The 14104-nt window shown below is 36.1% G+C and overlaps 1 protein-coding gene across 1 annotated transcript; it reads left to right on the plus strand.

The window, feature by feature from the left end:
• The first annotated feature begins 835 nt into the window (after positions 1–835).
• On the plus strand, positions 836–12744 carry LOC132607881 (uncharacterized). Its single transcript, XM_060321958.1, has 6 exons — positions 836–1773; positions 2338–2532; positions 2651–2773; positions 7896–8098; positions 8237–8612; positions 9400–12744. The coding sequence occupies exons 1-6, from the start codon at positions 1432–1434 to the stop codon at positions 12742–12744; spliced, it is 4584 nt and encodes a 1527-aa protein (XP_060177941.1). The 5' UTR covers positions 836–1431.
• The last annotated feature ends 1360 nt before the right edge of the window (positions 12745–14104 follow it).

Genomic DNA, 14104 nt, shown 5'->3' on the forward strand with positions numbered 1-14104 from the left:
CTAAAACAATCACATGGATAAGCACTTGCAACTTGCAAGACGTCAACCACATTTTAGCACCTTTTTTTATTATTATTTTGTTTTTCCAATTCCAATTGTTTGAACTGAAGATTCAGCTTTATTTTGGGATTTTTTCAAAAATATTATACAATATATTGCACACATGTAGCTATATTTTAGTTTACATTGGCATAATCAACTTTTTTCGCAACAATATTTACACACCCGATAACATAAAATTATATATTTACTGAAAATTTATATCAACCTTGTATGTATAATAATGTATAAGAGATGTTTATACACACTTTTACACTATTATACAAAGTTATATAAAAATTAAGTTTTGTTTCCTAGGAACTTCAACCCATGTAACTCCATTTGAAATGGGTCAAAAACATCACCAAATAGCTCAAATCTTCATTGATGGCTTGAAATATTAACCAATTTTTCAAAATGACATTCCAACAAATCTCAATCATCAAGTCGTCAAAACATTCTATGAATTACCAAACACATTTGTGAGTTTTCAAGCTTTTAAAATTTTCATAAATGCAGTTTTTAATTCACCCAGTGAGTTTGAGAGTCTGCAACAATTCAAATGTACCTTCGGTTGCAAATTTTGAGGGGGTTTCAATTTATGTCGTATGTGTCTATATGCCTTCACCTAGCTATACATCAAGAAGGGAAAAAATTGCGGAAGAAGAAATCTGACATTGAACAATAATTACAATTACTTGAAAAAGAATGAGCTAATCCATGGAAATGAAAACATCTAACCCCTACATATTTGTAGCATAATTTTACTGGCTGTACTTGGACTAACTTTAAATCTGTTACGATAAATATGAATATCACTCTCAATCAGTTTCTAAGCATTAAAAAAATAAAAATTAGAACAACAAATTAAAGAATTATGTCATATTCCCTAAATATTTCAAATTATATCCAAAACAGGCTAAATGTGGTAAGATCTGAAAATATGAGTTTTTTTTTTTTTGTTTTTGTTTTTGTTACAGAGTGGGTAAGGGAAAGGAAATAGGGAAGGGGATTACAACGTGAGGATTCGAACTCTCACCAACAAGGTGAAAGTTCAGATAGCCAACTAACTGAGCTACTAAGATCCCTATCTGAATAATAAGTTCATTTTGATTATAATAGCTTGCACCAAGTGACATATAGGGTAAAACTTCTTTATTGATTAGGGTTTTAAAATAAAGATATCATTTTTGCCAAATTTAGCAAAACGTCCAACTAACTAATTCACCCCGAAAATCCTCCTAATATTCATGCAAGTTATATTTGTCTTCTATTTTTGGAAACTTTCCTCAACTCCATGAAACTATAAATAACCTTAATATATAATCTTCTTTTCCATCATACAATTAACTACTACTATCAAATACATTGTCTAGCTCTACGTGCATACAAATGACTAATTTTACTAGGATCATAAGCTCTTTCTTTGCCTTATTGTTGTTCCTAGTTCTTGCTTGTGCAGCTAGGCCAGTTCCAGGAAGAAGTGGTAGAGGATTTCTTAGAACAAATGGTGCTCATTTTGTAGTAAAGGGATCACCTTTCCTCTTCAATGGTTTCAACTCTTATTGGCTAATGCGCGTAGCAGCTGATCCAAGTGAAAGATACAAAGTCTCTGAGGTATTTCAAGAAGCCTCTGCTGCTAGCCTTTCTGTCTGTCGAACTTGGGCATTCAGTGATGGAGGAGACACTGCATTACAACTATCACCTGGTGTATATGATGAACGTGTTTTTCAGGTAATTACTTTAAAAGTCAAGTTATACCCTATGCACAAAAATGTAAAGATATTTTTAACCATCTTAAAATATGTTAAATTATCCATAATAGCAGCAGGTCGGTTATCATTTTTATCGGGTTACGACTCACTTCATCTATGCGACAATAATTGACCGAGTACAGAATTTAAGAAAGAAAGAAAGAAAAGCTTTTGGAACTTATAGTCTTAAACATGTCATTACATTTATGTGGTTATAAGACCATATCGCTAAGGGAAACACACAAAGTTTAAAGTTAATTATCTCCAAATTAATATAGTGATTCTCTTTTAAACAGACTAAAAAGGAAATAGTATCACTTAAAATAGAGTAGAGAGAGTATATAATTGGATTTAATAAGTTATATACACTGACAATACTGTAAAGAAAAAATATTACTATTAATATAATTTGACTGGTTCTAGCAAGTTATCGCCATATTTTCTAGGTTACCACTTACCATATATATTTAATAGGATAAGTTTCACCATTTATGTCTCAAAAATATTCGTACATTTTAATAAGATTAATCTTTATGAAATATAGGGATTGGACTTTGTGATCTCGGAATCAAGAAAGTATGGGATTCGCTTGATATTGAGCTTTGTCAACAACTACAAAGATTTTGGGGGAAGACCTCAATATGCTCAATGGGCAAGAAATGCAGGAGTCCAGATTAAAAGTGAAGATGACTTCTACACTCATCCAGTTCTCAAAGATTATTACAAGAATCATGTTAGGGTATGAGAGTATGATGATTTAGGTTCCTTTTTCTTCTTCTTCTTTTTTTTTTTTTTTTTCTTTGTTCTTTTCTTTTTTTTGGAGCTAAGTAACTAATAATGCTGTGGTTTTGCTACAGAAAGTTGTAACAAGGTTCAATACCATCACTGGAATGGCTTATAAGGATGATCCAACCATCATGGCATGGGAACTCATAAATGAGCCTCGTTGTCAGGCTGATTATTCTGGAAAAACAGTAAAAGTAAAGAGAGGATATACTATAGTTTTTTTTGTATTCTCCTACGGTACATACTGATGGAATACAGGCACACGCAGCGGAAGCAAATAACCAGGATCAAACTTGCATGTAATATAAACAACACATAATCAAGATATTAATCAAACATAAAATTGATACTTATCTCTTGAAGCGTGACCGCGACCAAGAATCGAATCTTCAACCACGAGCACACACCATCCAGTTGATCACCATCCTTCAGTTCCACAGTCTTCTGCTGTGTAACCCGAATAATACCAGAATTTGTGAAATTCGTGTGGGCGAATTTCTATGGAAAAAGAGTAGAAACTTGTAAAACCCCTTGGCCTCCTTATGGAATAAGACCCCTATTTTATAACTACAGGTTTAGGGTTTTTTTCTTTTTCAAAACCTATTGGGTCTTTATTTTCCACCAAGAAATAATATTCCATTTAATTCTTTATTATTCGGGCACAGCAGGGACCACAAAATTTAATTAAAGAGGCTTCCTATTATGGAATTAATTCAAGAAATCTGAATTAATCCTACCATAATAAATTACGAATTATTCCACTAAAAAATCGTAACTGCACTCCTCAGTTCAATTTCGAAATCATACTGTCACGACCCAACCCCGTGGGCCGTGACTGGTACCCTAACTGGGTACCCGTACATACCTACCTGACCGAATTTCGTATCATACAGATTCTTTTTTTTTCAGCTGTTACAGAAGTAGGCCGATACAGATACGGCACGCGCGCAAACATCTATATGTATATACCTGAACATGCAGACATTTACAGATAAGCCGATAAGGCTAACATACAGACGAAACCTGTAACCCACACATCTATCTACAGGCCTCTACAGACATACAGAATCATATGACGGGACAGGGCCCCGCCGTACCCCAAAATACCATACATATAGAGTCTACAGATAACAGAAGATATATACCAAAAGTATTTGCTCCGGATCGAAGGAGCTCTTCAGAATAGCAGAATCCGAGCCCTAGACTGGCGGCTTATCACCAAGTGCGCCTGTACCTGCGGGCATGTAACGCAGCCCCCGAAGAACCGGGGGTCAGTACGAAAAATGTACCGAGTATGTAAAGCAGAAATATATCAAACATAATCATGATCTGGACCGGAAGCACAGAAATATACTAGACAGGCTCATAAGCCGGACGGACAGAGTCATAGTCCCGACAAACGGACAGAATCATAGTCCAGACAGACAGAATCAGAATTCATACGGACGTACAGAATCGGAACCCGTCGGCCAGATAATCCAGACGGACAGACGGAGTCGTAACCGGTTGGACAGATAATCCGGACGGACATACAGAAGCATAACCAGTCGGACAGATAATCCGGACGGACATACAGAATCATAACCAGTCGGACAGATAGTCCAGACGAACATACAGAATCATAACCAGTCGGACAGATAATCCAGACGAACATACAGAATCATAACCAGTCGGACAGATAATCCAGACGGACATACAGAAGCATAACCAGTCGGACAGATAATCCTGACGGACATACAGAATCATAACCAGTCGGACAGATAGTCCAGACGAACATACAGAATCATAACCAGTCGGACAGATAATCCAGACGAACATACAGAATCATAACCAGTCGGACAGATAATCCAGACGAACATACAGAAGCATAAGTCATACAGACAGAAAGAATCACACGTAGGGTACAGGAACGTGGTCGCCACTCCTGCCATTGGCACCACAACACGTCAGATATCAGAAATTCTTCTCCGATCTCCGTCACACATCATAACATAATCACGGCACCCGGGGGCGGACAGATAACACAACACCCCGAGCCCGGACTCATCATACTTCGTAATATATCCTCGGTAACCGGGGACGGACATATAACACAGTACCCCGAAACCGGACACATCATACTTCAGAATTCACATATGGGGCTCGGCGGCCCACCGCACGATATACGTACCGGCCCGGGATCCGGTGAAAGGAATCATAGCATGTGCACGAACTGATTAATGAGGAACCACATACATACAGATCGTCATACAGACTCAACAGAACAGAAGTAGGCCAACTGGCCGATCGAACCAAGTATTCGGATAGTTTTCAAGGTACGTGCCTACACGTCACTTGGGGAGGCACGACAAATTATAACCAGAACCAGATTTCCAAATGTCAAAAACTATTTTGTAAGATTTGTATAAAAACAGTCGTATCGTGATCAGAATAGTAGTCCAGGTGTTTTCTGAGAAAATCGGGCAAAACTAAAGTAATTAAGGTTATACAAAAGGTATCGGGCCTCGTGGGCCCGCCTCGGATCAACTCGAGGCGACATAGGTAAATTACCGATAGTAGACCTTATAAGGTCATCCAAAATCATCTGGAAGTGTTCTGACTCCGTTTAGGGAAGTTTTGTACAAAAATTCACTTTAAAGGCAATTTGTAAGAAAATAACTTCAATTGGATTGAAGGAATTGGAGCGGTTTTCCGTCTCGAATTCCGGGGGACGGAGTCGTACTTAAGGCTCGCGGCTGAGCCTATCACATCCGGAACATGCCTAGGAACAAAGGGAAATGCTTCACATACCTCGATAGCGCCTTATGCTCGCTTGGCGTCAATCCAAATTTCGTCCAAAATCTGGAAATGGTCAAGTTTACCATTTGTTAGTTTCAAACTTTCAATATTCCAACTTAACACATACTTGCCTACCGAAATTTCGGCAGCATTTCCTCTGTATATACAACGTCCCCGAGACTTAGCTCGGCTCAATTCATCAACACAACAACCCAGGAATGACATAAAAACATCAATAGACATTAAAACATGCACTATGGCATCATTAGCCATCTTTCGTCATAACGAAACATCTTTCGTTTCAAACTTACATTTCCAAACCAAACTTATTATTTTCATATTCATTATCCATCAAAATCATTATGACATACATCGGAGGCATCCATACCATTTTCACACGATATACATAAGATATGCAAACATTCAAACTTTCCATTAAGCTACTACTTATCCAATCTTCCCAACCTTCAACATACAAGTTCATAAACACATTTCCATATTCCAAGTTCATTATCCTTAATCATAATTTCAAGAAACCATGCTAAAACAACATACTTTCCGACAACAACTTTACCAACAAATACTTCGTGTTAGCTTAACCATTATCCTCCCATCTACTTCACAAATCCTTAACAACACAATTAACATGCTAACAAGATTTGGTTCTCCTTCCAACATCACATAACCACACGGCCACCTACAATATTTTCCAATTTTCACTAATTCATTCCACTTTCATTTCTATTACAATTTCCATCATACTACAACTAAATTACAACATGAATTCAAATCATCCAAATCATGCAATATACATATATATATTCGGCCAACACACACTTAGTTCCAACACACAAAATTTCCATGTTTTTCATTCATTCACACATACTACATCATACATATACCATTTATAACATAACAAGAGCATGAAATCCTCACCTTTCTTCAAGTTCTTCACTTGGAGGATAAAATTGTTTTCTTGCCACAATACTTATATCAACTTGTAGAGGACTTTGCACTTGGTAATAATTTCACAAGAGATGAACTTTTAAACCAAGGAATTGGCTCCAAAAATTTTTTCTTTCTTTTCTTTGTTTTTCTCTCTCAAACCCGAAATGCTCTTCTTTCTTTTCCTTTCAACTCTTTTTCTTGAAGCTTCTTTGGATAATGATGCATTTTCTTATATAATAAAATCCATGTGATAATTATCACATGGTAATTTAATAAATCCCATGGGCCAAGGCCTTACATGGCCGGTTGGGCTCCCACTTGGGCCTTAGTTTTCTTATTATTATTTTTTTGAGCCCACTTGGCTAATTTTGTGATTTATGGGACAAGTTTCCAAAATTCCAATTTTGCCCTTGGCCTCCTTTCGTAATTCCATACCATTGAATTCATAACCTACACATTCATACCAAGTAGTGTCCAATTGTGGCCTCATTCATTACAAGTCAATTTATCTTGAATTTTTTTGAATAGGCGAAAATGTCGGATGTAACACATACATTAAAACTTATTTAACTCCCCATGTTAAGATTACAGATACCAATCAATTAAATTAAATTACTGACAATTTAATTCATTGACTAATTGAATCCTTTATATTTCTGCTTAACTTACATCATGTGACGGATACAAAATCCACCTGCAGGGTTTTCACATGAGACTTATAAGCATCCATAAAGAGGTATCATCAATCTCAAAGTCAAGACATGGATTCTATCAACTAATTATTATTTCACAAATGTAATTTGCCATTATCCAATTCACTAGGAATACATAGACCCGCAATTGAGTCGTACCTTTTAGTAAATCAAAATAATGAAGAAATCACATTGATCATAATAATTATATCAAGATTAAGAGTATAAGTACATTTAATGAACTAGAGAATTTGTTTTATATATTCAGTACAAAAACACTTATCTCTACTTGGTCCGTTCAATACATACAAAATGTACTAGCACAAGAAGACGAAACTATACCGTTCCCATAATGAAGATACATTATATTAATCTTGGGTTACAATCATACCGATGGCTTTGTCCAATTTCCATCTTAGATTGTGAACATAAATTTTATGCTTATAAGAACCGACGATTTAATCTTCCGTGTATAAGCTAACTCTATACACTAAATCATCTACTATATAAGTAAAGGACACACATACTGGTACATGATCTATTTAATTCTTTATTAAACAATGAATAAATAATTGTTCTATAATAAAAACTATATCCAAACACATGGTTAATAGTATATATCCCAACACATACTCCCTCCGGATCAAAAAAAAGTTCACTTAGCCATTTTCACACCCCTTAAGAAAATACTAACTTCTAGACAAAAATAGGTAATTTGGCTAAACTACCCCTAATTAAATAGGCATTGAAATTTGATCATATAACACTTAATAGGGGCAAATATGGAAAAACAAGGTTAATTCTTTCTTGATTTGCTAAGTGCTAAGTGAACTCTTTTTTTTTATCCGGAGGGAGTATCTTTTAACTTCTATCTACTAATGCTGCATTAATTTTATAGGGTTGGGTTCAAGAAATGGCAAGTTTTGTGAAATCAATAGATAAGAAGCACTTGTCGGAAATAGGAATGGAGGGATTTTATGGCGATTCGATGCCTGAAAGAAAACAATTTAATCCTGGTTATCAAGTTGGAACAGACTTCATTAGTAGCCATCTCATCGAAGAGATTGATTTTGCCACTATCCATGCTTATACAGACCAATGGTAACAAATTAAAGCACTTCTTTCTAGACCTCCAATTTCTACAAAAAAGTAATTCTCGTCGAATTTCAACAAATTGTTGAATCACTTAGATATAAAAGAGCTTGTGTATATAATCTGAAATATTTTGTTGGCGCCTAGGTTATCAGGACAAAATGATGATGCTCAAATGGCATTCATGCAAAGGTGGATAACAAGTCATTGGGAAGATTCAAGTAGAGTATTGAAGAAGCCGTTGGTGCTAGCTGAATTTGGAAAGTCTAGCAAAGATCCAGGATACAATCTAAATGCAAGAGACACATTCATGAGCAGTGTATACAGAAATGTTTATAGTTATGCAAAATATGGGGGAACAATGGGAGGTAGCTTATTGTGGCAACTTGCAGCACAAGGGATGGAGAATTATGATGATGGTTACTCAATTATCTTAGCACAAAATCCATCTACTGCTGGAATTATCTCTGGCCAATCACATGCCATGACCACGTTAGCTCATTTGCTTAATGATGACCATCAAGTCTAAACTATCGACATGGAAGAAAAGCATTTCCATAGTGGTTTATATTAGATCTTTTTTTATGACGCAACAAAAGAAGAAGAATTAGATAAGTTTTTGTACTCCAATTTAATTTTTAGTCACAATTGGAAAATACTCATTATCAGAAATGAGGTTGATTAACATCTTGAATGTATTTTGTTACAGTCTTGACGAAATGAAAAATTAGTCATACATATTTCATCTTAGTTTGATGATCAAATGCTAGTGTGCATATTTCTTGATAAAATGGTTAACTGCATGATATTTTGCATGATATTATAGGTTCTACTTATAGAAGATGACCAATTCACACACAAGGTATTTGACTACTGGGGTCAAATAAATATTTACAGATCATGAGAAAGTACAGCCACATAATAATATAACAAACGATAAAAGGTGCCAGACTCTTTGGAAATTACGAAGCTAACTATTTGTAAAGTTAAAATCAGCAAAAATATCTTCCTGAGCAACTGAGCAAGCTCAAAAATGAGAACGTAATTTCTGCTGGCAAGTATAGAGTTTAGGATTTTAAACGTAAAAAATTGAAAATCAACTTGTTGCTAATGGGAGATTTGTCAATGTGTAGAGTTGAGATATAAAGATACTGAACGTTTTGAATTCAACTCGTTGAAAAAATATTTATGTATTCCGTATTTAGTCTTTATCCATGGGTGGGGTACAAAAGATTTTTGGGCTTCCATCACTGTGTTACTAACACCAATGGCCAAATCTGATGTTTCTGGAAACATTGTGACAATTTCAGGTTGTGGAGAATAATGACCAGCAAATTACCATCAACTTTAAAGAGAATCCAGGTGACACTGGAACATACATTACTTCTGTTTATGCTAAGTGCACTGCTTTGGAAAGGATTGATCTTTGGGAGAGCATCACTAACATGACTAACAATATAAATGGTCCATGGTGTATGGGAGGTGACTTCAATGTTATCATGGATCAAGATGAGAAGTTGGGAGGAAATCCACACAGAACTTACAAGAGTATTGAGTTCATAAACTGCATGGAATCTTGTTGTCTTAGTGATGTGGGATTTACAGGTCCAAGGTATACCTGGTGCAATAATTGGAGGCCAAGCAAACGAGTGTGGAAAAGGTTGGATAGATTTCTAATCAATGATGAATGGGCTATCAAGTTCCAAAACAATATGGTGGAACATCTTCCCAGGACAAGTTCTTATCACAGACCTTTGGTTTTTAAATGCAACAGTGACCAACACAACAATATCAAGTACTTTAAGTTCCTGAACTGTTGGGTCGGTCAAGATGATTTCATGGAAGTTGTCAAGGAATCCTGGAATATTACAGTTAAGGGCAATGCTGTGTGGAGACTACAATGTAAACTCAAGAATCTGAGCAGACAACTCAGCTGCTGGTCAAGAAATAGTATCGGAGACATTCATGAAAATGTTAGCACTTGGGAGGCTAAAATAGAACTTCTGGAAAACTGTGACATCTTGCAAAATACTGATCATAGTAGGGAGAAGCTAAATAAAGGATATGCTGAGTACATAAGGTGGTTGAACCTGCAGGATAATCTCTTAAAACAGAAAACTCGACTCACATGGTTCAAAGATGGTGATAAAAACACCAAGTATTTCCACAGTGTGCTAAGGAACAAAAGAAGAAGGCTTCAGATCCAGAGGATCAAAAATCACAAGGGCAGATGGATACAAGGGGAAGAAAAGATTGTTAAAGCTGCTATCAGACATTTTAAGAAGCAATTCAACCTTAATCATCAACAGAGAACCAATAGTGTGTTGGATTGTATCCCTCACATCATCACTGAGGAACACAATGCTAGACTAACTAGGATACCTTGCAAAGAGGAAATTAAAAATGCGGTTTTTGGCATGAGCAGTGAGAGTTCAGCAGGTCCTGATGGTTTCAATGGCAAGTTCTTTCAGGTATGTTGGGACATTATAGAGGATGATATTTATGCTTTTGTCAATGAATTTTTCTTGGGAAAGAACCTCACCAAATTTTATACTCATACTTGTTTGGCTCTGATCCCTAAGATAGACTCGCCTAATAGCTTTTCTGATCTCAAGCCTATAAGTTTGAGCAACTTCTCCAACAAAATCATTTCCAAAATTTTAGCCAATAGATTAAATCCCTTACTTCCTGCTCTTATTTCTGAGAATCAAAGTGGTTTCATTTCTGCTAGACTTATCACAGATAATGTGATGTTGACACAAGAAATTGTCCACAATATTTCAAAGAATAACAAAGGGGGGAATGTTATTAAGCTTGATATGGCTAAAGCCTATGATAGGCTGTCTTGGACTTTTTTGAAAGATGTTTTAAAAAACATTGGCTTCAATAATATATGGATTGATCTTATCTGGAGGAGTATTTCTAATGTGTGGTATTCCATTATAGTAAATGGTTCTAGGCATGGTTTCTTTACTTCTTCTCATGGTTTAAAACAGGGAGACCCTATTTCCCATTCACTGTTTGTGCTAGCTGCTGAAGTTTTGTCAAGATCACTCAATAATCTACTTTTGAATCCTAATTTCATCCCCTTCACCATGAACATAAATGGACCCCAAATTACTCACCTTGCTTATGCTGATGACATTGTCATATTCAGTAGTGGGAACAGCAAATCTGTCAAACTGGTCATGAAGCAAATTGTTAAGTATGAGAGGGTCTCTGGACAATTGGTTAATCTTGATAAAAGTTGTTTTCTAACTTGTCCAAAAACTTGTGCTTATAGAATCAACAGATTAAGAAAGTGTACTAGTTTCATGGACAAAGAATTCCCTTTTACTTACCTTGGGTGCCCCATATACATTGGAAAGAAGAAAATTAGTTACTTTGATAGTATGGTGACTAAAGTTTTTAAAAGGCTAAATGGTTGGCAAGGAAACATGCTATCTTGTGGGGGTAGACAGATTCTAATCAAAAGTGTGATCCAAGCTCTTCCTACTTATATTCTTAGTGCCATTAATCCTCCAAAAAGAACTTTGGAACTTATTGAAAAACATATGTGTAACTTTTTTTGGGGGACTGATAATGGTAAAAACAAGTACCACTGGTGTGATTGGGATAAGCTTTGTTTCCCCAAAGATGAATCTGGTATTGGCATCAGGAATATGATGGATATCTCAAATACTCTTGCTGTTAAGAGATGGTGGAGATTTAGATCAATGAATTCACTGTGGGCTGATTTTCTAAAGGCAAAATATTGCATTAGAAAACATCATGTTGCTAAGAAATGGGTTCCTGGTGACTCTCAAGCATGGAAACATTTGCTATGGGCAAGAGACAAAAGTGAAAAGTGCATTAACAGGAAAATCAACTCTAGAGATTGTAATTTTTGGTGGGATGACTGGACAGGAATGGGCCCTTTAGCTCAAATATGCCCTGACTTCATGATTGGTAATGGACAAAGGATCAAGGTGAGAGATTTTATGAACAATAATAGGTGGAATATTCAGAAGCTCTACAACACCATGCCAGGTCACATTGTTTTTTTCATTAGTTCTGTTGGTATTGGGGATGTGAATGACATGGATTATGCAGTGTGGAAGGCTACTGATAATGGTCGATATTCAAATAAATCTGCTTGGACCATTATTAGAAGTCTTAGACAAAAAGCACCTTTGATTACTAAAATCTGGCATAATGCAGTGCCCTTCAAGATCTCTTTCCTTAGTTGGAGATTGTTACACAACAAATTACCTTTCAAAGATGTTGTAGCTAAATTCGGTAAACAAGGCTTCAAAGACTGTATATGTTGCATCTCACCACAAGATGAAACACCTCAACATGCTTTTATTGAAGGAAAGGTTGCTCATCATCTGTGGAACAAAATTGGTGCCCCTTTGGGCTTTAAACATCACAATATTCCTTTCAGAGGTTTACCTGAAGAATGGTGGAATAGAAAAGCCAAAAACAAGGTCCACAAATTTACTATGCAGATTGCTCTGATGATGATATTGTGGGAGATATGGAAAGCTTGGAGTTCTTGCAGATTTGGGGAACAAAAGAAGTTTGATTTATACAAGATGGAAATGCAAATCACCTGGAACATGAAAGCTGCAATAACTGTTGCATATCCCAACATCAATGTAGAAGGCAACTAGTGTAACTGTTGTGACATGATTGAAAAACTTAGCCCTGTGGTAAAATGCATCCCTGTATGTTGGAGAAAACCATAGATGGGATGGTTTAAACTTAACACTAATGGCAGTTTTGTGGATATTACTAACAGTGCCGGTATAGGTGGCATTCTAAGAAATGAGCAAAGGGATCTAATAATGGTTTTTTCTATCTCTGTGGATTGTGAGAGTCACAATATTGCAGAAGCATTGGCTGCTGAGCATGGCATTAGATGGTGCATGAATCATGGCTTTGATAATGTGCAAATCGAGCTAGACTCCCAACTCATAGTCAAGATGTTGCTCAACAAAGATACAGACAACTTGAAGCTCAAGCAGATCATCAACACCACAAATGGCTTTCTTAAAGATGCAACTGTGCAAATTTCTCACTGTTACAGAGAGGCTAACATGGTGGTTGATTTCCTTGCTAAAATGGCTTCAACAAGTAGAAGGAGGACCTTATATCTTTCTCAAAGGGATTTACCAAGAGAAGTCAAGGGGCTAATTCAACTTGATAAGCAACAACTTCCTACTTTTAGAAGAAGATTTGAAAAATGCTTCTTTGTAAGCTAGAATATCTTGATAGCTAGGGAGTATTCTGTTCATTTGGCTATCTCCTCCCTTTAGATTGTTTTTACAATCTCTTTTGTAGATTAGAGGCAAGGTTCCATGTCGTAAATTATCTTTACTTATATAATACATGGTAGGGGTCAAGCCAACCCCCCCCCCCCCCCCACCCACACACACCATAGGTTCACAACCTAATGGTGATGCCTTAATATATAAAATAAAATAAAAAAAGTCTATCCATGGGTAAGCTTGTGATGATTTATAATTGTACTGTCATTGGTTCTTTCACAAAAAAAAAAAAAAAAAAAAAAAAAAAAAAAAATCTTTGATGTTTCCTATAATAAGAAACTAAACCTCAACCAACATGGAAAAGTTAGCTACTCAGCAACTCTTGTTTTCAGTTTGTTTTAGTTGGTCATACAACAAATCAGAGTCATCTTCTTAGGCATCAGGCAAAGGTGACAATATCAGATAGCACGTCTGTGATGTCATGAAAACGCATCTGAAATGGGTCCCATGCAGGCGCAATTCTCCTTGTAGAGATATAACTACAGAATTACCACAATTCTATCCACTGAATCCGATGTTAACAGCTTGCACTGAACAAAAGCATATGGTTACACGCTAGAAATATCAAATATCACAAAAACAGAGTTACAATGCCACCTATATCTTCTAGGGAAAATCTTTTCATGACAATGCTGAAAAGACCTTGTATTAGTGAAATCTTAAACGCTAGTTGAATTGATGAGAAGAATACTTCAAGGAAGGC

Source organism: Lycium barbarum, chromosome 8 (assembly GCF_019175385.1).
Source record: "Lycium barbarum isolate Lr01 chromosome 8, ASM1917538v2, whole genome shotgun sequence".
NCBI classification, from domain to species: domain Eukaryota; kingdom Viridiplantae; phylum Streptophyta; class Magnoliopsida; order Solanales; family Solanaceae; genus Lycium; species Lycium barbarum.